This window comes from Juglans microcarpa x Juglans regia, chromosome 3D, assembly GCF_004785595.1.
Source record: "Juglans microcarpa x Juglans regia isolate MS1-56 chromosome 3D, Jm3101_v1.0, whole genome shotgun sequence".
NCBI classification, from domain to species: Eukaryota; Viridiplantae; Streptophyta; class Magnoliopsida; order Fagales; family Juglandaceae; genus Juglans; species Juglans microcarpa x Juglans regia.
In genome coordinates this window covers 33,838,924-33,861,137 of record NC_054598.1, presented here as the reverse complement: position 1 = coordinate 33,861,137, position 22,214 = coordinate 33,838,924, and the positions used below count along the sequence as shown (strand labels likewise).

The 22,214-nt window shown below is 35.5% G+C and overlaps 1 protein-coding gene across 1 annotated transcript; it reads right to left on the bottom strand.

The window, feature by feature from the left end:
- Nucleotides 1-4,488: 4,488 nt before the first annotated feature.
- On the bottom strand, nucleotides 4,489-9,059 carry LOC121256451 (F-box protein 7). Its single transcript, XM_041157252.1, has 11 exons — nucleotides 8,930-9,059; nucleotides 8,331-8,417; nucleotides 8,098-8,210; nucleotides 7,785-7,901; nucleotides 7,597-7,693; nucleotides 7,244-7,317; nucleotides 6,119-6,172; nucleotides 5,914-6,015; nucleotides 5,770-5,828; nucleotides 5,165-5,375; nucleotides 4,489-4,829 (listed from the first exon to the last, which is right to left on the bottom strand). Exons 1-11 carry the CDS (start codon nucleotides 8,937-8,939, stop codon nucleotides 4,770-4,772), a joined length of 984 nt encoding a protein of 327 aa, XP_041013186.1. The 5' UTR covers nucleotides 8,940-9,059; the 3' UTR covers nucleotides 4,489-4,769.
- Between the last annotated feature and the right edge of the window lie 13,155 nt (nucleotides 9,060-22,214).

The window sequence follows — 22,214 nt, the reverse complement described above, 5'->3', positions numbered from 1 at the left end:
TCAAAACTTAGATTCTTAGACAAAATTTACCTATGTATGTGATTAAGTCTTTTATTTCTTCTTATATTATGGATATTGTTTTTTAAATTTAATATGTGATGGGGAATTTTTTAAATTTAACTTATAAGTAATTGATTATGTCTTTTTTTTTACAGGAAAATCATGTTCAAATTATGAAGCTTGTTTTTTGAACTTCTGTAATTTTAAACAAGAATTTTTTGGATTAGATTTTTGTAATTCTGAACATGAATTTACAAGGCGTATTCATGAGTTTTGAATTGTGGATGTTCCTTGATTGACTTTTATCTTTGTGTACTTCTTGCAAAACCAGTCCATAACATTTCAAAACTTCTCCATAATGTGTGCAACATTTGTCCATAACATTCCAAAACCTGTCCATATTATGTGCAAAATCTGTCCATAACATTCCAAATCTTGTTCACTACGTGTTCATTACATTTCAAAACCTGTCCATTATATTCACCAAACACGACTCATTATATCACATGTTCATTAGATTCACCAAACATGACTCATTACATTACATGTTCATTATAATCAGCTGTCCAAAAATTGTCATACAATGCACAACAGGTTAGATGAGTCATAGCAGTGTCCGACATACATAAATGTTTTTCGGATATAAAAATTATAACACAAATCACAATAAAAAAAAACCACGATGTCAACAACGTTTTTAAGGTTCCTTTATACTTCTTCTCTATTACTTTAAATTTGGTTTGTTTGACCATTACATGTTTATAAAGTAACCTCTTATTCCTTCGTTGAGCTAACTCCAATGTCATCTTGCAGCATGAATTTGGCTCATTTTCAAAATCAATCTATTCAAAAAATTCACATTGTTTATTGATCTTATAGTTTGGACAATTATAAAATCTTTTACCAAAACTATTTGCCTTTCCAGAAATTTGTAGTTTCGAATGGAATGCCACAGTAACAAAGTGGCCTGTCTAAACTAGTTTTGTCTTTCCCTCTTAAAGTTTAAGAACTTGAACCAATATTGGTACTTGAACTTGTCATTTGCTGGAAAATAGATACAATATAAAAACCATAATACATAAGAACCTCTTCGATGCAAGGAAAAATATTATGCAACCTAGTGAGAAAAAAGAAAATCTTAGTGATTATCAGAAGTGAAAACAAGAGATCGATCATGCATGCACAGATCAGAGTTCAATTGAGGTTCTTGAGTTGGGTTGTGCCTTTAATTCAACGTTCTATAATCTAAGGTTCCAAATGACAGACAAAAATTGACAAAGTTCAGTTGAGGTTCTTGAGTTGGGTTTTGCCTTTAAGAAACTATGAGTTCAGTTTAGGTTCACAAAGTTATATATCTTTGTCTTCCCTGAAAATATCTTGAGCATGATCCATATTTGCCTTGAAAAATTTCACAAAATTTGTGTTCATTCAATTTTAGACTAGGTGAGGTTTGGATAGTAAGTTGAGATGAAAGTTAAATAAAATATTATTTTTTAATATTATTATTGTTTTGAGAGTTGAAAAAGTTGAATTGTTTATTATATTTTGTGTAGGAATTTGTGAAAGTTGTAATGATTAAATGAGATGAGTTGAGATTAATTTTCTTTGTTCCCTAACTTCAAGATTTTTTCTCCTAATAGGTGCTTAATTTGTTCAACCCATCTTAATTCTAACATTAATATAAAAAGGTTCACATGTCATATCTATTTTCTCTAAATTTTAGAAAATTTTTAGTAAAAAATTGTAAGAAATCCCAATTTCAATACGTGGATCTGGGACAAAACCATTAAAAATACTTAGAAGCACGCGTGCGCGCGCACACACACATATATACATATTGTGCCAATAACATAAACAATGAAACAAAACATGAAAATTACAACCGTAAATAAAAGGTACAATGAATGGCCAACCATCAAAAGTTACGCTTTATTGCTTTCACATTTCGGTTTTGCTGTTTTGGTTCTCCCTGACTAGACACTACAATTTGGTTTCTCTTGCTAAATGAAAAGAGTAAAAAACCACCGAACGGCAAAACACTATACCTATATGGGTATTCTGTGTTTGACGATTAGAGTTTTGAAACTTTTTAGAGGCTCGTATATTTTGAAGATGTTTTTAGAAGAACCCTAAAATTTATGCAAAATCATCATTGAAATTCAACAAACATTTCATCTCTATGATCAGTTAATTTAACAAACATTTCCCTTTATGTCTTTTTCAAGTCTTTTGAAGAATCATCATTGAAATTCAACAAACATTTATCTCTATGGTTAGGTAAGTTTGTGGAATTAGTCCTAAAAGATTCATATCCCAAGCTTACAACCATCGATAGGTCTCTTGACATAAACATCTACCATAAACAAAGAAATGACCACTCTCTCAAACTCAAACTAAATTAAATACTCAACATTATCAACCAACAAATTTTAGAATAAAACCTCATTGTTTAAGTAAATCATTAGAGTTCAATGGTTCATCATCTTGAACCCGCAACTAAACATATTGGTCAGTGAAGATTCTTAGACAAAAATTAGCTTGTGAATTCCAAAATTACAAAAATTTAAATAAGCATGTGAATTCCAAAACTACAAAAGGTCATACCAGAGATCTCAGATCTCATCGGCTTCGAACGTCAATGGCACCAATCATATTGTCCAAGTGTCATGCTGTTGAGGGTTTGGAGAGCTCGCGACGAAAGAGGCAGGGTCACGGCTTGAATTTGGAAGTCCACGACGGAAGAGGCAGAAGAGGGTCACAGCTTGGGAATCTGGTTCAGGAAGAGAGAGAGAGGGGGAGGGTCAAGACTCGAGGTCAAGGGAGATCACCGACGTTTGGTTCTGGGAGAAGGGGATAGGGAGGGAAGGAGGGCCTCTTCGAGGTGGAAGAGGGGAAGGGGAAGGGTTATAAGGGGGCAGGGTAGAGAGAAATGTCAAGGGAGTTTTTTGTCCAGGTATTTATCAGCTGTATGTAGGCATATGAGATGTGAAATAGGAGACCTACATGACAAACACCCATTGAAGAGCTGTTATTTGAGAAAAATTAGACCGACCGGTGGAAAAATTTTCTCTAAGAGGAAACCCCATATATCCCTTGAAAAATGCTTATTACAACCGGCCTATGCAACCGGTGGGAAATCTCCACGTCATTAATGAAACGCTGTATTTTATTTTTACATTGCAAGAGGTAGGAAGAATATAATCTATCTAACACTGGCAAAATTTCATCTTCTTCTCCACGAAGCCACAAACGGCCACTCCTCCCTTCATCTTCTCCACGAACCAACGAAGCCACAGCCACTTCCAAAGAGGCACTTCCACTGGTCGACTAAAGTTGGCAACGAAGATTATGATGAAGTTTCAAGCATCAAATCTTCCTCAATCGCAATTTTTTTTTTCCTCTATGTGCCGTGCCCATTGACGACTCCTCCGACGGGATGACCTCCTCCACCATCGATGGAAAGCAGCAAAATGGGTCTCTTTCCAAACAGATTCGAGTTTTTGCTACGGTCTCTTTCCACCATCAACGTCGCAGTGCTTTTCTCCTCCACTTCCCATCACCGGCATCATCCACCATCTACAGAACAGGTAGGGAAAATAAAAAAACTGAACAAAATCAAAATGGGTCTCTTTCCAAACAGATTAAAAGTAAAAATTCATCAAAGTCGACTAAAAAATTCTAGAAATGCTAACCATGCAAAAGGAAATAAATGTGTTACATTAGCAAAATCATAGGAACCACCTTATACGGATAAACATACCATCACCAACGAGCAACCAAATGCTACAAAATGAAATTAATTGTCGCTAAAATTTTCAATTCAATTTTCCAGTGAAAGCTGGAAACAAATACCCAGTTCTACAAGTTCTTCAGTTCAAAACAAATACCCAGAGAAAAAAAAAAAAAATCTATCACTCACTCGAGATGACCTTCAGCTTCTTAGAGTCGAGAGTCACAAGGGTTGAGAAGCTGGCAAAATTGCTTTTTCTTTAACAGGAGGGTGTGAAAAGTTTTCCACTGCATCTACCATGATGTCTTAATCGCTTTAAGAAATGAAATCAGGGCTCTGAGTTGCTTCGGATGAAGCTAGAGGGTGAAGAAGATGAAGATGGAGTGGTTGGAGTAGGTCCCACGGCATTGTACGCGTACCTAAAGATAAAAGAGAGGGGAAGAGTGGTGTGTCCCTCCCTTTTTGGGTGGGTCTCTCTTTTTATTTTTTAACCCAAAAAATAAATAAGCAATAAAAAAATAGTCGGTTGCACTGCGATTTTCATAGCCGGTTGTACCTAGCATTGTTGATATCCCTTACACACCAACTTGGGATCCTTCGGAATTGTAATTATAGAAGGCGCCACTTTCTACTGACTCGCATTCTTTGATTTCTTTTACTTCCAATATTCTTCGGTGCTACGTTCATTTTCCAGCAAGCTTATGCAGTGATTGCTTCTTTTAATATTTCAAATATATATAAAATCAATGTGCAAGCACTTAAAAAACTAGGAGCTAAGGTAAGATTTATATCCACAAACGATTATACAGGATAACAATAGTACATGGTTTCACCATCAACACGACAATGAATTCCATAAGCAAAATACAAGACAGAACGCACTGAAGCCTTAGCCATAACTAATGACATGAACTAAACATCAAGTTGCTTCATGATTCCAGCGTTATTTATACACAAAATAAAGGAACCCAGATGACAAAAGATGCGAAGGAATTGAGCTATTTATATACAGAAGGAAGATCCTCGATCTTTTGAAGTATCAACCGGGTACAAAATAATCCATCTTTTCCACAGGCAGATTCAGAACCGAAGTTTCCACCTATACCAACGAACATAAAAAATGCCAAAAATTGAAAAAACAAGGTACAATAGACTAATAACTACAGTATAACTTCTCTCCTTGGTCTCTAGTTTTCACGCAACAGAATCTAAGGAGTTTGCAGAAGAAACTTTGTCAACCAAGAGATGGATTATGGGATCTTAATTTGGGGAAAAATAATTCTGCCCAAACATCCCGATTACTCTTTTTTTAACTGCTGGATAATAAGTAACTAAAATCACACACCATGACAAGTGTGCATGTAACCAATGTGGTGGGAGTTTCTAATGGTCCCAAATTCAAGGGGAAAGGAGCAGATTCTTCAACTCACGTACCTCTTCAAATGGGATGAAGACAAAAGGCATTAGGCCCCTCCTGTGTGAGACTGCAGGCACATCTGGGTTGTGTGATTCATCATCCTGCCACCCTTCAACCACCCCAAGGATGTCCTCATCAGGGTTGTTGGCCTCATTATCATCCACACCACTAGTAACAAGTGAGAGTGGATCCATACGATTGTTAGCCCCGGCTGTTGTTCCTCTTAACCTGTGCCAAAAGAGCAGATAAGCTTACCAAAATCCCAACATGGCACCACGGAAATAAAAACAAAAATAATGGTAATTGAAGGTTCCATTTAACAGTGCATTCAAAGTCTGCCACATGTTCAATATCAATGAGTGGCTGCAAAACAGGCAACTGTCAGATCAATCTCTTCATCAAAAAATCAAAATTTTGGCCTAATATACCTTCTTTATTAATTATTATCCATACATTATGAAGAACAACAAAGAAGTTGACACTAAAAGTTGGCGCAAAAGCCTTTTTCGGCTATTCTGTCAACTACTTGAAGGGAGAAAGAGTAATAACTAACACTAACCATAAGCCACCTACGACAAAATGAATACAACAAAAACACACTTGTAGGCAATGAATGTTATACCTCAAGCGGATTCTCAACACAGTAGGACGCATGCCAGGGTACAAGACTGCGGCTTCAACCTGAAATCAAAGAGTAACAATAAGTACCTGGTCAGGACAAAGAAAAAGAAAGATATTTGGGAATTGGCAAATAGTATAACCTGACCTGGTCATCTGATAATGTGAAATGGCCTCTAAAAACACAGTCTGTTTTAGATGCACGGAAGTTCATGCATTTTGCCACATCTTTGACCTTTTGCGAAGAATTCTAGTCACTCCAAATTAGAAGATAAGATGGAAGTATCAGCCAGAGAAACAAAAATACCGCTTCCAACTTTTAGAAGCACTAATTGAGTTAGGATGATAATAACCTTGTACAGAAATCTTCCGGAAGGGAAAAACCTCATGTAACGGAAATAGCATACCTGAAAAAGAAGAAATAGAAAGACATTAGCAGAAAATAATTGAATGGATAGCAGAATAGCAACTAAATAAAAGCATCTTTCACATTCCATTTCCACTCTTCCTTCCAGAATTGGCCAAAAGAGAAAATCTTTTAGGCAATTATATTTATGATTTATCCCAATTATTAGCATTTTCCATTTCTCATCATTCTTAACAACCAAAGGAAGGAAGGATACAAACAATGAACATAATGGAGCAAATGAAAGAAATAAGTAACCTTCAATTAAAATAAAAAGTCCTTGATAATCTTTCCCAATTACTCTAGTTACTCAGATTTAAGACAAGCAACAAGCCCAAAGTATATGGCTCTAGACCAACATAATGTCGAATCAGCAGTTTAAAATCGACTTGCTTATATGAATTATCCCAAGAGTTGAGCCAATATGTAAACCAAAGGAATTTTGTTATGAGATAATCTCACTAGTTAACCATGAGATGAAATGCTTCAGCCTCATATTGTTCAGATATTAGAATCTTTATTTGCTTTTCTAAAGATAAAAAAGAAAATATTTATCGTTGCACCATCAGAAACAGAACATTTGATTGAAATGTTTGTTCTTTTCTTTTTACATTAATTATGATCCTATTAGTTTGTCAACTTCCATAAAAATATATTATGAGTTTTAAAAAACCTACAGTTCACACATGATCCAACTTCTGTTTTTCTAGTCTACGACACTTACATTTTTATGCTTGGTTTAGGCAAGATTTTGCACTAGGGCTTGCACCAAAAACTACAAGCATGATCCTACCAGATCTTATCATTGTCCAATCCTAAAATCTTTCCATAATTCGGTAATTATAAAATAAGCTATGTGGGTATTGGGATTTATATTTCTAGTAAGAAAGTGAAGTGAAACTGGGGAGCACACCCATGGAGGTTTGGGGTTTTGGGCCTTCTTGATATTGTATATGCCATATGCATGTTATAAATAATCCAATCTGCAACTTGTACAGCCAAACCTTTAAATGAATATAAATAATTGTAAAAGGATATCACATAGGTAAAAATAAGCAGAACAGAAATGTACCAAATGCACTGGATTGGTGACTTTCCACTCTGCAACTCCAGCACGAATATATGTGTTCCTACTCACATAAAGACCTGAAACGTGAAAACTGGTGTTAAATTCATAACTCTCCTCTTCACAAAGCCCAAAAGGTGCAAACAAATGGAATAACAATACGAGGAGAGTGGCCTCAAGTTTTCTTTATGAGCATCAGACATATGTACATTGGATAAATCAAGCTCACGAATTGACTATATTCTCTTATGGCCAACTTGCAGACTTGTGCTTGTCTTTAACATCGTATACTGTTCTATATAAAGACATGGAAAATAATTCAAAACGGAAACAAGAGGATTTGTGTTGGCATATCTTACCATCTGCACGGACCCTTGGTCTTAAAAGCCACATTTTCCTCCATGATCCCTCATATTTTGACTGAACAATTTTATAATTTTCCACAACTCCAGAGAGCTTCACAAAAGCAGTCCAAGTTTTAGGCTTCAATTTTCCATACAATAAAATTAGAACAGCTTTGTATTTCTCAATAGAAAACTGAGTTTACCTGCCAAGCCTTCAGGCATGCACTACGCCAAAATACAGGGTTACGAATTGTGTACTTCCATTTCCGACATACACAAGCTGCCCTTCCCAAGTCATATGGACTCATTCTTGCAAAGACCTGTGTATTTATATTTATTAGAGGTCTCCTAGATGGTACTTCTATATTTTTATGAACACAAACAAAACATTTGGATTGATTTTTTGTCATACAATTACTCGGGTGCCGAACAGAATATAATGAATAGAGACTACAAAAAGATTTATTATAGCCAGTAAGTTTTCTTCATAAAAAATTTTCACATAACATGCAATACCTCAAAGAGCAGTTCATCGGGTAAACAATGATGTATTAGTGCCGGATCAACATATGGTTTCCTGCTTACACTCCCAACTGGTGCAACAGGCCTAACATTAACTCCATAGAGATCTGAAACAGAAAACCTGAAAATAAGAACGAAAACCTATAGTCCAAAGTATGAACTAGCATCCCCCAGACGGAATAGGTTAATTAGTGTAAAAGAAACTAAAAAAAAAAAATTTGGATTACCAAGCCAAGGCCTTTTCGTTACAAAGTAATGAACCGCCTTCAACCTCAAAGCTGATTCAGGTTCATCAGGAACTGATAAGGCAAAATCTGCAAGGCATTAAACTGATTGAGATAGATGTATTTTTCAATTCAAACCCCATTCGAACTAACAAAGATATATTTTAATACTATTTCATCATCTGGGGTTTAGAAAAAAATAACACAAACTCAAATGAGCCCACTTCAACTCGACTCAATTATGATGAATTGGCGGTGATTAGTTCTCAGGAATATCGGAGGAGATAAAACAAGAATATTCCAAATTTAAATGCTTCTAATATTTTCGCACCATCCAAATCGCATTCTTGCTAGACGAATTTTCAGCTTGAATCCATATCAAAGACTCGAAAACCAGACGAGAGTCACAGTACATGTGGATGTTTAATGGATACCCAGAATGAAAATTCTCCAAATTCGAATGAAATTCAACGAGCTAGCAGATGAGCCTCACGCTATTCCACAAAAGATCATAAATTCAAACGTTTAACCAGCCAAAACCGTACGGTAACTGGATTGTAATTGCATGGAGAAGTAAAAAACTTGGCGAGTAATTGCAATACCTGAAGCCATGAAGACGGAGAGATTGGTTTTTCTTTTGAGACAATGGAAGCTTGACTCTGCCGATTTTCTCGGGAAAATTAAGAAGAAATACGGGGAAAGAACGAGAAAGCGAATGGGGATCTCCCAAAAGGATGGTGATAGGCTTCATTTTAAGTATTTTTTTAACTTAGGCTTCCTTTGGTTACCAAACTCACCTCAACTCATCTCAATTTATCATTACAATTTTTTTAAATCTCAATATAAAATATAATAAACAATTCAACTTTTTCAAATTTCAAAATAATAATAATATTAAAAAATAATATTCTAATAATATTTTATCATCACAACTCAACTTAACTCAACTCACTTCAACATTCAAACACACCCTTAATTGTTAAGAAAAAATTAAAACAATATATAACATTACTAATACTCATTTTCTTAATTATTAATTAAAATAAAAAATTTAAAAAATCAAATAAAAAAATAAAAAATAAATAGTAATAAAGTAATAACCCTATCATTATTTTTCTCAAAAAGCCTGGCCTGTCCTACAACCTTGATTTTATAAGCATCGACCACTGAAATGATGACATGTGAAATGGTGGGATCACAATGAGGCTACAGAGTGGCACCATCGTCGATACAGGTTTCTAGGGTCAGTAAAAATTCAAAAAATTAAAGAATTTTTTTAAAAAATATTTTTCAGTCAGAATCGAAAGTGTCATTGAATCAATTTCGACTTTGATCCTGTCCGATTTTATATTTGAACTTCGACTTTGTCATCCGACTCTAATATTGTATATATATTATAAAATATTTATTTATTTATATATTTATCATATATATTAGGGTTAATTATACTTTATTTCATCGAACTTTCATTCAATTCACAATGTGTCCCTGAACTAAAAATTGCAACAAAGTAGACTCTCTTTCTTTCAAAACGTATCAATCCCCCCTTCCATCTATTCCTAGCGTGAAATGTAACGAAAATTACCTCCACATGCTGCTCATGTGCATAACATTCACTACAAAGATGTAATTTTTATTTAATTTATTATCATTAATTGATAGTATATATTATTTTATATTTTATATAGTCAATAATAAATAAATTAGATGAAAATTATATTTTTACAGTGAATGTTATGCACATATGCAGCACGTGAAGGCAGTTTCCGTTAAATTTAACGTTGGGAATAGACGAAAGGGGCACATTGGTAAGTTTTGAAAGTAAGAGGGTCCACTTTATTGCAATTTTTAGTTCAGGGGTATATTGTAAATTGAGTGAAAGTTTGAAGGGGCAAAGTGTAATTATCCCTATGTATTAACATAGTTGTATAGTTTTTTTTTTAATTTTTTTTTAAATATTGCATTAAAACTTGCATAAAGTCTTACAAGAGAGTAATAAGCCTGAGTCTAAAATAAATTACAGCATTGGTGGATCTTTTCCACTACGAAAATTTATGAGCTAAGAGGGATGAAGATGAGGGGTATGCTTCCATAGAAGTTATTTGAAACTGCCCATTGCGCAATTAAATACGCACATCGATTTGATTCTCAATGTATTTTCATGACATTCCAGCTTTGAAATGAATGAAGCAAGTTTCTGGTATCTTGAATTATGGGTTGTATTGTCTAGTCTGATGTAGTTTTCGGGCCCACTACTGTCTGCAGTGTCACTTGCGAGTCCCCCACTACCAGCAGTTTCTTGATTTTTCTTACTTTTGCTTCCTCTACACCTATGAACATTGCCATAGCCTCACCTTGATTTGGATTTTGACTTTTGATTTGTTTGGCTTGCACAAAGATTGAAGTTCCTTCCTCTAATATGCAAATAGTTGTTGATGTGCTTCCTGAGCTTCTGATCGCCACATCAAATATTAACAAGTAGTGATCTTTTGGTATGGGTTTCCTCTTGTGGCTTTTATTGATTTGTTCATTGCCTCATGCCTCACAGTGTTCTTTGTAAATTTTGAGAGTGTCATTTACAAAGTTTTCAATGTTAGGGGTTAAGGCCTCTTGGATGATTTTGTTTCTAAAGAACCAAATATTGTCCATTACAATGATGGCAAAAATTTGAAAAAGGTGCTCTTCACTGGTTTGGATATTTTGGTTCATAAAGGGGCTAAGAATACATTTCATCCAATGGTCTATGTCCTTTTGGCAAAGCATGAGATATTTAGAGGCCATTGTGAAAGTCTCCAAAGAATTCTGGTGAAGGTGCAGTTTAGAAATAGGTGGGTCTAAATTTCGTTTCAATCTGTCTTGAATTTTTAACTTCCAAAGTTTTTTCCAATTATTAGACTGATTATGGCATGTTTTGTTGATGATTCATGGTGATGGCTGCATAAGCAGATTTGATAGAAAATTTTCCAGATTTGTGGTTGACCAAAATAAGTTTGTCTTCTAAATTATGAAAATTGGTCTGAGCTAGAGGTATTTTCATTATCTCTTCAACAGAGTCTAGGTGAAATAAGGCTTGGAGTAGTATAAATATTCTTGGTTCTTCCATGGTTAGTTCCGAAACAGTAGTAGAGGGATCCTTCTAAACAAATGTATTTTTTGGGATTGGTTGGAATGTGGGAAGAGTAGGAACCCAAGGGTTAGACCAGGCCTTTGTTCCAAGACCATTGTTAATTTGAAAACAAACACTGCCTTTTAGAAAATCCATTTGCTTTAGAATCTCTTTCCAAATCCATGAACTAGTGGGTTTTTTTCCAGTGGTAAAGATGGAGTTGTTTTTCAAGTATTTTCCAGTAAGGACATCTTTCCAAATGGCATTACTGCCATTGATTAGTTGCCAACCAATTTTTGAAATGAGGGCTTTATTGAATTCTGAGGTCAATTTGAGACCAAGTCCCTCTACTTATTTGGGTTTGCAAATGGATTTCTAGGATTTTAGTGTGAAATTATGGGATTTTTCATTTGGGAAACCCCACCAGAATTTCTTGATGGCTCTATCTATGTTGTTTGTAATGGTCTTTGGAATGGTGATGGTGGACATGAAATAGGAAGGTATAGAACTAGCAACAGCTCTGATTAAAGTAGTTCTGCTAGCTTGATAAAACATCTTTGCCTTCCACCCTGCCATTTTTTGAATGATGTTTTTTTGGATTTCTTCAAAGTGATTTTTTTTAGGCATTGAAAGAGAGTGGAAGGCCAAGGTATTTTATTTTTGAGGAAGTTTTTTTAAAATCAAAGATGGCCTTCACCTCTCTTTTTGCTTCAGGGAGAGTGTTTTTGCTAAATTGAACTGAGGATTTTCCAACATGCACCTTTTGGCCAGACCATTGAGAATATTTTTCCAGGCAATTCATGAGTCTTTGAGCATTTTGACTTGAGGCTTTTCCAAAAAGTATGAGGTCATCAGCAAAAAATAGGTGTGAAATTGAGGGTCCATGTCTACTGATGGTGATTCATTTGATGTTTCCATGATTCTCTCCTTTTGTAATGAGTCTTGTGAGAACCTCAGATCCTAGGATGAAAAGGAAAGGAGAGAGGGGGTCTCCCTGACAGAGTCCTCTAGAGGGGTGTATGGGGCCATAAGGTTTCCCATTTACGATCACTGAGCAGGTGACTGTTGAGATGCATTCTTTTATCCATTTGATCCACTTGCTTCGGAAACTTAGGGTAACCATGATCTGAGTGAGGAAATCTCATTCCATAAAATCAAAGGCTTTCTCCATGTCAATTTTGATTGTCATGTGGCCTATTTTTCCTTTTTTCATTTTGAGATGGTGAAAGATTTCTTGGGCTAAGATGGTGTTTTCCTGAATAACTCTTCCAGGGACAAAGGCTATCTGGTGAGGTGATATAATGCTTGGAAGAATTTTTTTAGTCTGTTTGCAAGAATTTTTTTATATGATTTTGTAACAGACATTTGAGAGACTGATTGGTCTGAACTGATGAACCGAATTTGGATTTTTGGTTTTGGGGATTAGGATGATTTTCGTGTGGTTCATTTCTCTTGAAATATTTCCTGTTATGAAGAAATTTCAGATGGCAGCAATGAAGTCTTTTTTTATGATCTTCCAATAGTGTTTGTAAAAAAAAGCCAGTGAAACCATTAGGCCCAGGGGCCTTTGTTGAGGGGGTTTGCTTTAAGGTTGAAATTATTTCCTCATCTGAGGGAGTTTCACAAAGAAATTGATTTTGGAGATCAGAGATTTTTTTAAGAAAGAGGTCCTCAATCTCAATATCTATTTCAGGGTTAGAAGATTGAAAGATTTCTTGAAAAATGACTGTGAAATTTGTTTTGAATCACCTCAATATCTTCAGTCCATTGGTTTGTGCTAATTTTAAGGCTTTCAATGAAATTTGTGCGCCTCCTCATTGTGGTTTACATGTGGAAAAATTTGGTGTTTAAATTAGTGATAGTCAACGATTATTGTCTTGATTTCTATAAGCTTTCCTCTATTTTGAGTTGTACATTCAATTTCTCTTTAAGAGCAGATTCCTCAATTATGGAGTGAGTGGTTGGTTCTTTTGTTTGGATTTGTGACAGAGCTATTGTTAGGTTCTTGATGTCGATTTGGATGTGTCCAAAGTGATTCTTGTTCTAGTAATTCAAAGCCTTTTCCACTTCTTTTAGCTTTTTTAAAAGAATAGTGCTTGGGTTTCCATTGAAGTGGGAGTTCTAGGCTTTTTTAATGACCATGTGGCTTGTGTGATCTCTAGTCCAAAACTCTTCAAATTTAAAAGTATGATGGTGTTGGTTTTTTCCAAAAGTGTTTAGGACAATTATAGCATGGTCTGAAGAGTTGATTGGCAAGTGCTAAAGGGTTGCATTTGGGAAAAGTTCCATCCATTGGTGGTTTGCAATTCCTCTATCCAATCTTTTTCTAATGTTTCCTATGCCATATCTATTGTTTGTCCATGTGTATTTTGGGCCGTGGAAACCTAAATCAACCATTCCTTGCCTTTCCATGTATTCTCTCAAGCCATTTGCTTTTGAAGTACAAGCAAATGGTTTGCCTCCAAATTTCTCAGTTTGACTTAAAACAGAATTAAAGTCCCCTATAGCTAGCATGGGTCCATTGTAGCTATTTGCAACTTGGTTCAAGGTCTCACAAAATAAAATTTTCCTACTGTGTTGAGCAGGGCAATACACAAACTTTAAAAGCCACAGGTTATGTGGTGGATCCGAGTATACAAAAACATAAATTACATTACTATTTACAATAATAGATACCATATCCAGTCAATTCCTCCACAAAAGCAAAAGTCCTCCCCATTTCGTAGGAGGTGGAACATTTATATACATGGAAGATCCTAATCTATTATAGTGGCATTAATATTAACACTAGTCAAAATTGTCTCCGAAAGGAAGACTACATCAGGTTTGAAGTTCCTGATGTTTGCCCTTAGTTTTTTTTATTGCACCGCGTCAGGCAAGACCCCTACAATGTCAACAAAGTATTTTCATTTCTGCCTTGGTGGCAGTTTTTGCCCTGCCATTTCAGCATTTTCATCATCAAACAAATAATTTTTCAGAAAAATGTTTGTCTTGACCAGAGGGGCTGTCGATTTTTTGGTATGGTGAGAATCTCTGCTCTTTTGCCTTCCTATTGCTTATGTCAAATCTCTCGTTCTTCACTGCTTGGTAGTACGATGCAATTGGAACTTTATCTTCATTTGTGTTGTTCATCTTCTTCAATTGTGCGCCTTATGGGTACTGGTCTCTCTTCAGGATTGGTTGACTCAGCTTGACCCTCCCTTGTGAAATTTTTAGTTTGTTGTTTGGCTTTGCGTAGTTCTGTGAAGGATGTGCTAAGGGGCTTTGCTGTAGACGATTGTATAATCTGAGTTGAAGAGATGTTCATGCTTAGGCTGCTTGGGCTTGGAATGGTTTTGGCTGGCGTGATCAGGTCTGTGGGCCGAATAGCAAGACACGATTTACCTGAAGGGCTTACCAGGAGGGATATTGAATGGTTGGGTTTGATGAGTTTAGTTGGGCTTTTGAGATGCTCAAACTAGGCCAGGGTTTGCTTGAAGAGGTCCAATTCCATTGCATTGCTTGGCTTCGGTGGGTTGAGCTGATGAGTTGGGTTACTGTTTGTTGAGTTGATGTGTATTAAGGAATGTGGGATGCTATTTATTGTGGGTGGCTTGATTTTAACCCTTGGATCTAGATTATGGTTTTGAACAGTTGGGATGATCTTGGCTATCGTGAGAGGGTGATCAATTTTGTGGTGCTAGGTCTATGATGTGTATTGCCGAATAGACTGAGGTAGCTGGTTGTCTTGTTGCTCTTTAAGGATCCCTCTGCCATATGTCAGTTGTTCTGAGATTGCTCCATGTGTATCTTGTATCAGATCCTTGTATTCCATGTTCATGCAGCTATATCATTTTTGGAGGAGTTGCACTGGATAGGCAACATGCTGGCCTTTGTCTTCCACATTTTCCATCGCTGTTTGATGAATTTGGTTTCTCCAAAATGTTGGAAATGATGGCTTGGTTCTCTGCAACAAGTTTTTCTTTTCCTTTGCTAGACATAGTTGGGATGGAATTGCATGGAAGTTTGGTGGTTGTTTTCAGCTTGGTATTCACTTTGGATAAGTCTTCTACCAACCGGGTTGTCAGCTCTCATCGACAGACCAAAGTTAGTGACTTCTGTCTGTTTGCAAAATGGGGGACTCATCATGGAGAGAGAGTTGGGAAAAAGGGGCATTCTACATAGTTGTATAGTTATATAAGTAGAACTTTTGTAATTAAATTCAATAATATACTATTATGCACTAATTATTATAAAATAATATAATTATACTCTAATAATATGATGTTTACATAATTTAAACTATTATTAATCTATTTATTTTAGAGTAACTTATTATACTAGACTTATTTAAATACTAGTATAATAAGTTAATAACACATAATATTAGTTTACTAAAATATAATAACATGTAATTAGATACTATAATATAAATCTTGTATAGAAATAAATTAGATACATGTATAGAAATAACTAATAAGTATAGTATAACAAGTTAATAACACATAATACTAATTCACTAAAATATAATAACATGTAATTAGATACTAGAAATAAGTCTAGCGTAGAAATACGTTAGACACTAGTATAATATAATAACATGTAATTAGATACTATAGTATAAGTCCAATATAAAAATAAGTTAGACACTAGTATAGAAATAAGTCTAATATAATAAGTTAATAACACATAATACTATAATATAATAACACATAAAGAAAATACTAAAGTCACTGACAATGGGTCTCAATTGTTTTTTTTACTTAATAATTAAGGAAGTTTTTTTTAATGATATTGTGAATTTCTTTTTAAAATCTTTAAGGGGATTAAAAAAGAGAAATGATTTGTACAAGTCCCAAATAGGCAAGTCCCTTGCAAGCTCTTGTAAAAAAATAGACTCCACCTTAAAAAAAATATAAAAAAATATTATTTTTTATTAGTGAGACCCATTTTTTAATAAATAGTTTGTATGAGGCTTGTCTATTTTGAGCTTTTACCTAACATTATTTTTTAAAAAATACATGAAAAGAAAGGAAAGAAAAAAGGATTACACTTATTGAGACTCATTGTCAAGACCGAGAATCGGGAGCTGTAGCACTGTCTTAAACACATAATTAGACACTAGAAATAATATATAATATTATAGTATGATAACGTGTAAGTAGACACTATAATATAAATCTAGTATAAAAATAAATTAGATATTCATATAGAAATAAATCAGCAATAAATGATTTACTTTTAGTTTTTAATTTTTAGAAAAATTTAAATTTGAACGCCACTATATTGTGCATGTTATTATAGCCACAGAGAGTAGCTAGAGGTCGTGGACCAGAAAAATTTGCATTCCCCACTGGAAGTTTATATATATAGGCACACATCATGGAGCTATTCCCGTCCATAGTCTGCAGAAAAGACTTCTTCAAGCTTCCGATTCTACTGTTTTTGCCTTGCATCATCAAGGAATGGACAATTCAAGTCAGCATCCAAAAAGCAGTTCCGTGTCCGAAATATGCAATATTAATAGAAATCTGGCGGATTTTATCATGCCTGGAGCTGGAAATACGTAAATGATTAGGGGTAAAGACCTTAAACCAAACCATCTAAGTGGTGGAGAGGACGACGTCATGCGGCGGTCTGGAGGGCGTCTACAGGCTCACAATACCCAAGGTGTAAAACAACGGAGGAAATATGACCCACTTCTTTCTTTTTTTACTTGTCTTTATCATCTGTGATGCAATTATCTTATGGAATGCTGAGGTGGCAGCATCTATTGGAGGGTGTTAAAGCCACGTACAGCACATTCATTCCGTTTAATTATTCATGCTGCCTCTAGAATCTTATTTTAACATAGTTATTCAACCTTTACCCATCATTTTATAGCGATTAAGAAAGGATTCACATGTAGAAAAAGTAAAATGCATGGCTTTACCTTCCACTTTATTATTTTAATGAAAGAATATATTAATTAAATTACAATTCAATCAATAATTAAGAAACTGTTTGATTTAAGAAAAATGATTTATACAATCTTAAGGTGTGCAAGTCTTGCGCACTCACTTTTTAATAGTAAGCCATACTTTTTGCAAAGGGAGTACACCAAACATATAACCCAAGACAATATTATATTTAGCATTATTGATGGTTTAATATGATAGTAGCAAAGGTTCAAGCACCAAAAAGGCGATTCTGTAAAAGCTAGGTACCAATTATTACTATCACCATGATGCACCTCTTTTCCTCTCTGGGGTTCCCTGAGTAGAGGTCGCCACCCCTCTTTCTGTATGGGGTTTTTTATACTTTTTCGTGTGGAATGTTTTTCGATACAATATGAAAGAAGAGTTGGGCAAGCTTTATGAGAAACTCTCTCTCACAGAACCGGAACAAGAAGAGATCCAAGTGGAGACCAATTGTTAGAAGATGCCATTTTCAAAGGTAGCAAATGTTTGATCATTAAGTTGCTTATGGACACACACTACAAAAAGGAAGTCTTTAAGCAAACAATGAAGAAGATATAGAGACCAGTGAAGTCCATTAAATTTCGTGATCTGGGTTCAGTACTAACATTGGTTGAATTTGAAGACATACAGGACAATGATAGAGTGCAACGTGAAGGCCCTTGGTCTCTTGAGAAACAACTGGTGTTGGTGAAGGAGCTTGATGGTAGGCAGCAAGTTCATCAAATCCATTTATCAGAAGCCCCATTTTGGATCTAGATATATGACCGGCCACTAATGGCATGAAATGAATACGTTGGTAGCTTGACTGGGAGCTCTCTTGGTAAAGCAGAGGAAGTCGATCTGGAGAGAGGTGAAATGGCATAGGGGGAATTTATGTGGGTGTGGGTAAGTATTGATGTCTCTAAACCTCTTTTGAGAAAGAATAAGATCACTATAGGCACAAATGAGCCATGTTAGGTTCGATTTACCTATAAGAGACTCCCTGACTTTGTTACTGCTATGGATGACTAGAACACGGGCATCGCAAATGTGAGAAATGACAAACTTCAAAAGAGACATTTGAGTTTGAAGGCTTCCCGTAAGGTTAGTGGCTTTGCGTTGGGTTTGTTGGAGGTCGGGGATGGGAGGAATGTACACTGAAGAAGGTGGCCGACCAAGTAATTTTGATGAGCAACACTATGCTAGTGATCAATAAAAGGCAAGAATAAAATGTGGCGGAAAATAAGGACATAATGGAAATTAGGGGTGAAACAGATACTGAAATGCACGTGAATCCTAGGAAAATATAGAAAATAGGAGCCGAGAAATTTGTTGGAGATACCCTTGGATGAAAAGTGGAAGCACAAATTTAGGGCTGACTATTTCTAATTCTGTAATTCAATATCAGCAGTCAACGTATTTTCAAAATATGGAAAAAAATTCCTTGATGAAGGCAAAGGGAGGAGATAACTTACCAGACCTAGGCCATGACGATACGGGCCTATAAAAGGAAATGTTGATCTCTGAAGATAGCCCACTGGCCACTCTGATTAAACAAACAAACCCACTGGAGAGCAGATGTTGGAGAAGGAAAACTTGAAAGGTTGAACCGAAAGCCCAATAGGGAACCAATACTCAGACGAAGACTGTTTGGAAGAAAAGAACAACTCTAGAGGTTGAAGATGAGTAGGGAAGATACCAAAAAAGACAAGCTCATAACTCAAATGAGGCTCACATTGTGGTGGCGCAAACTGAGATATCGGCGGTGGCTGCTTCACACCCTTGCCGAAAATAATGAAAACTTTAAGTTTGAATTCCCATGGGTTTGGGAATCCACATGGAATTCGCACCCTTCAATACCTTGTCAAGAAGGAAGCTCTCGACATTCTGCTCATCCAAGAGACAAAGTTGAAAACTCGTGCTATGAAAACTTTTAAGTATCATTTAGGTTTCACAAATTGTTTGGCTGTTGATTGTGATGGTAGAAGTGGTGGGACTTCCATTGACGTGGAATGAGGAGATTAATTTTTCTGTGTTAAGTTATTCAAAATCTCATATTGATGCTTTGATTGCTAATGATGATGCAAATAAAATTGAGTGGTATCTTACAAGTGTTTATGGATATCCCAACACTGCATGTAGAATTGAGACATGGAATTTGTTTAGGTCTCTGTGTCGTTTAGATGAAAAATCTTGGCTTGTTTTTGGTGACTTTAATGAAATATTGGGTCTCAGTGAAAAATGGGATGAGAGAGATAGACAAGAGAAGCAAATGATCGAGTTTCGAGCAGTGCTCAATGACTGTGATTTACGAGACTTGGGTTTGTTAGAACCCATATACTTGGTGCAATAGAAGGGAATGGACATCCAGCATCAGTGAGATTTTAGAAAGATTCTTAGCTAACTCTCAATGGTGTCAAACTTTATCCTACAACCACTGTTACTCATGGAATTGATGCCTACTATGATCGTATCCTTTTATGGGTGGACACAAATGGGGTATGTGAAGTAAGAGAAGGGAAAAGACCATTTAGGTTTGAAGCAATGTAGGTAGGAGAGGATGAATGCACACGTATTATTGAAGAAGTTTGGAAATGTGGCTTAAGTAATATGGAGGAGGTCATGAAGATGATTTCGGGATGTGGCATGAAAGTGACTAGCTGTAATAAGTAGAGTTTTGGGAATGTTAAAAAAATATAAACAAAGCAAGAATGAGGCTTATAAAGTTACAAGAAGTAGATCCTACTTGGTCTGACATGGTAGCTAATATTCATGCAAGAGAAGTCCAAAATTGGTTAGAAAGGGAAAAAATTATGTGACATCATAGATCAAAGGTTATGTGGCTCCAAACAAATGATTAGAATTCTAAATATTTCCATACAAAAGCCTCACACTGAAGAAAGAAGAACAAGATTAAGAAGATACAAGATGATTGTGGGGTTTGGAAATAAGGAGGGCAGCTAGACCAGCTAATTATAAAGTATTTCCAAACTATATTCTCAACTTCTGATCAAAGGGGTTCGATATATATTGTGAAAAATATTGGCAGAAGAGTTACTAGATAGATGAATGAGGAATTATCTAAGAGGTACATTGAGGAGGAGGTTCTACAGGCACTGAAACTGATGCACCCTACTAAAACTCCTGGACCTGATAGTATGTCCCCTATCTTTTTCCAAAGATATTCGCATATCATTGGCAAATCCATTATTGCAGCTGTTCTTAATGCACTAAATACTAGTGACTTTCCTAAAGATTTAAATCACACTTTCATTACTTTGATTCCTAAGAAAAAATTCCCCATGAAAGTAGCTGATTTTTGTCCCATAAGTCTATGCAATGTCACTTATAAACTTATTTCAAAAGTGATTGCTAACAGACTGAAATAGATTCTACCTAGCATTATCTCTGAGTCCCAGAGTGTTTTTGTACCTAGTAGACTAATAACAGACAATGTCCTCATTGCATATGAGCTCATTCACTACTTAAGACAGAAGAGAATGAGAGGAAAAAAAAGGCTATATGTCTCTCAAATTAGACATGAGTAAAGCGTATGATAAGGTAGAATGATATTTTTTAGAGCAGGTTATGCATAACTTAGGCTTCGAATCCAAACTGACCCATCTGATTATGAAGTGTCTTACCTCAGCCTCTTGTTATGTACTGATCAATGGAGAACCAAAAATGCCTATAACTCTAAGCAGATGATTGAGACAAGGGGATCAACTGTCTCCTTATATTTTTCTACTTTGTACTGAGGGACTTTTTCATCTGCTTAAATAAGCTGCTAATAATCAAATTGTGCCAGGAATTTAGATATGTAGAGGGGCCTCTAGACTTAATCATTTGTTGATTGCGGATGATAGTGTGAATTTTTGCAAGGCTGATACTACTAATAAGAATATACAAGAGCTGTTGGATAAGTATGAATATGCTTCATGGGGCAGAAAATTAATAGACATAAAAACATCTATGGTATTTAGTAAGAATGTTATAGCTAAAATTAAAGAGAAAATTATGTCTCTGTGGGGTGGAAGCAATGTCCAATAGTATGAAAAGTACCTAGGCCTCTCACCAATGGTTGGTAAAGCTAAGTCAAATGCTTTTCCTGGGATTAAACATAGAGTGTGCCAAAAACTACAGACTTGGAAAGAGAAGCAATTATCTCAAGGAGGCAAGGAAGTTCTACTAAAACCTGTGGCACTTTCTATTCCAAATTATGTTATGAGTTGTTTCAAACTATCAAATTGCCTTTGTAATGAGTTAGAAAGTATGATGACACATTTGTTGTGGGGAATGAAAGAGAATGAAAGGAAGATACACTGGGTCAGCTGAAAAAATATGTTTGACTCTAAATTCAGAGGTGGGTTAGGTTTAAAAAGATTTGAAGACTTTCAACACGGCCCTCTTAGCTAAACAAGGGTAGAGAATCCTGCAAGAAGAAGATACCCTGTTACATTGACTTTATATATCTAAGTACCTTCCAAATTCAAGTTTATTTATTTATTTATTTTAAGTTGGGTTCTAATCTATACTATACATGGCGAGGAATATGAGAAGCTAAGAAACATCTTCTCCAAGGATGTCTGACTCTAAATTCAGAGGTGGGTTAGGTTTAAAAAGATTTGAAGACTTTCAACACGGCCCTCTTAGCTAAACGAGGGTAGAGAATCCCGCAAGAAGAAGATACCCTGTTACATTGACTTTATATATCTAAGTACTTTCCAAATTCAAGTTTATTTATTTATTTATTTTAAGTTGGGTTCTAATCTATACTATACATGGCGAGGAATATGAGAAGCTAAGAAACATCTTCTCCAAGGATGTCAGTGGTGAGTAGGAAAAGGAAAATTAATGAAATGA

Coding starts and splice junctions, on each gene's coding strand:
- LOC121256451 (XM_041157252.1), bottom strand. Junction 5,829..5,913: donor TCACATTATCAGATGACCAG/GTCAGGTTATAC, acceptor CTTTGATTTCAG/GTTGAAGCCGCAGTCTTGTA. Junction 5,376..5,769: donor GTGTTGAGAATCCGCTTGAG/GTATAACATTCA, acceptor CTTTTGGCACAG/GTTAAGAGGAACAACAGCCG.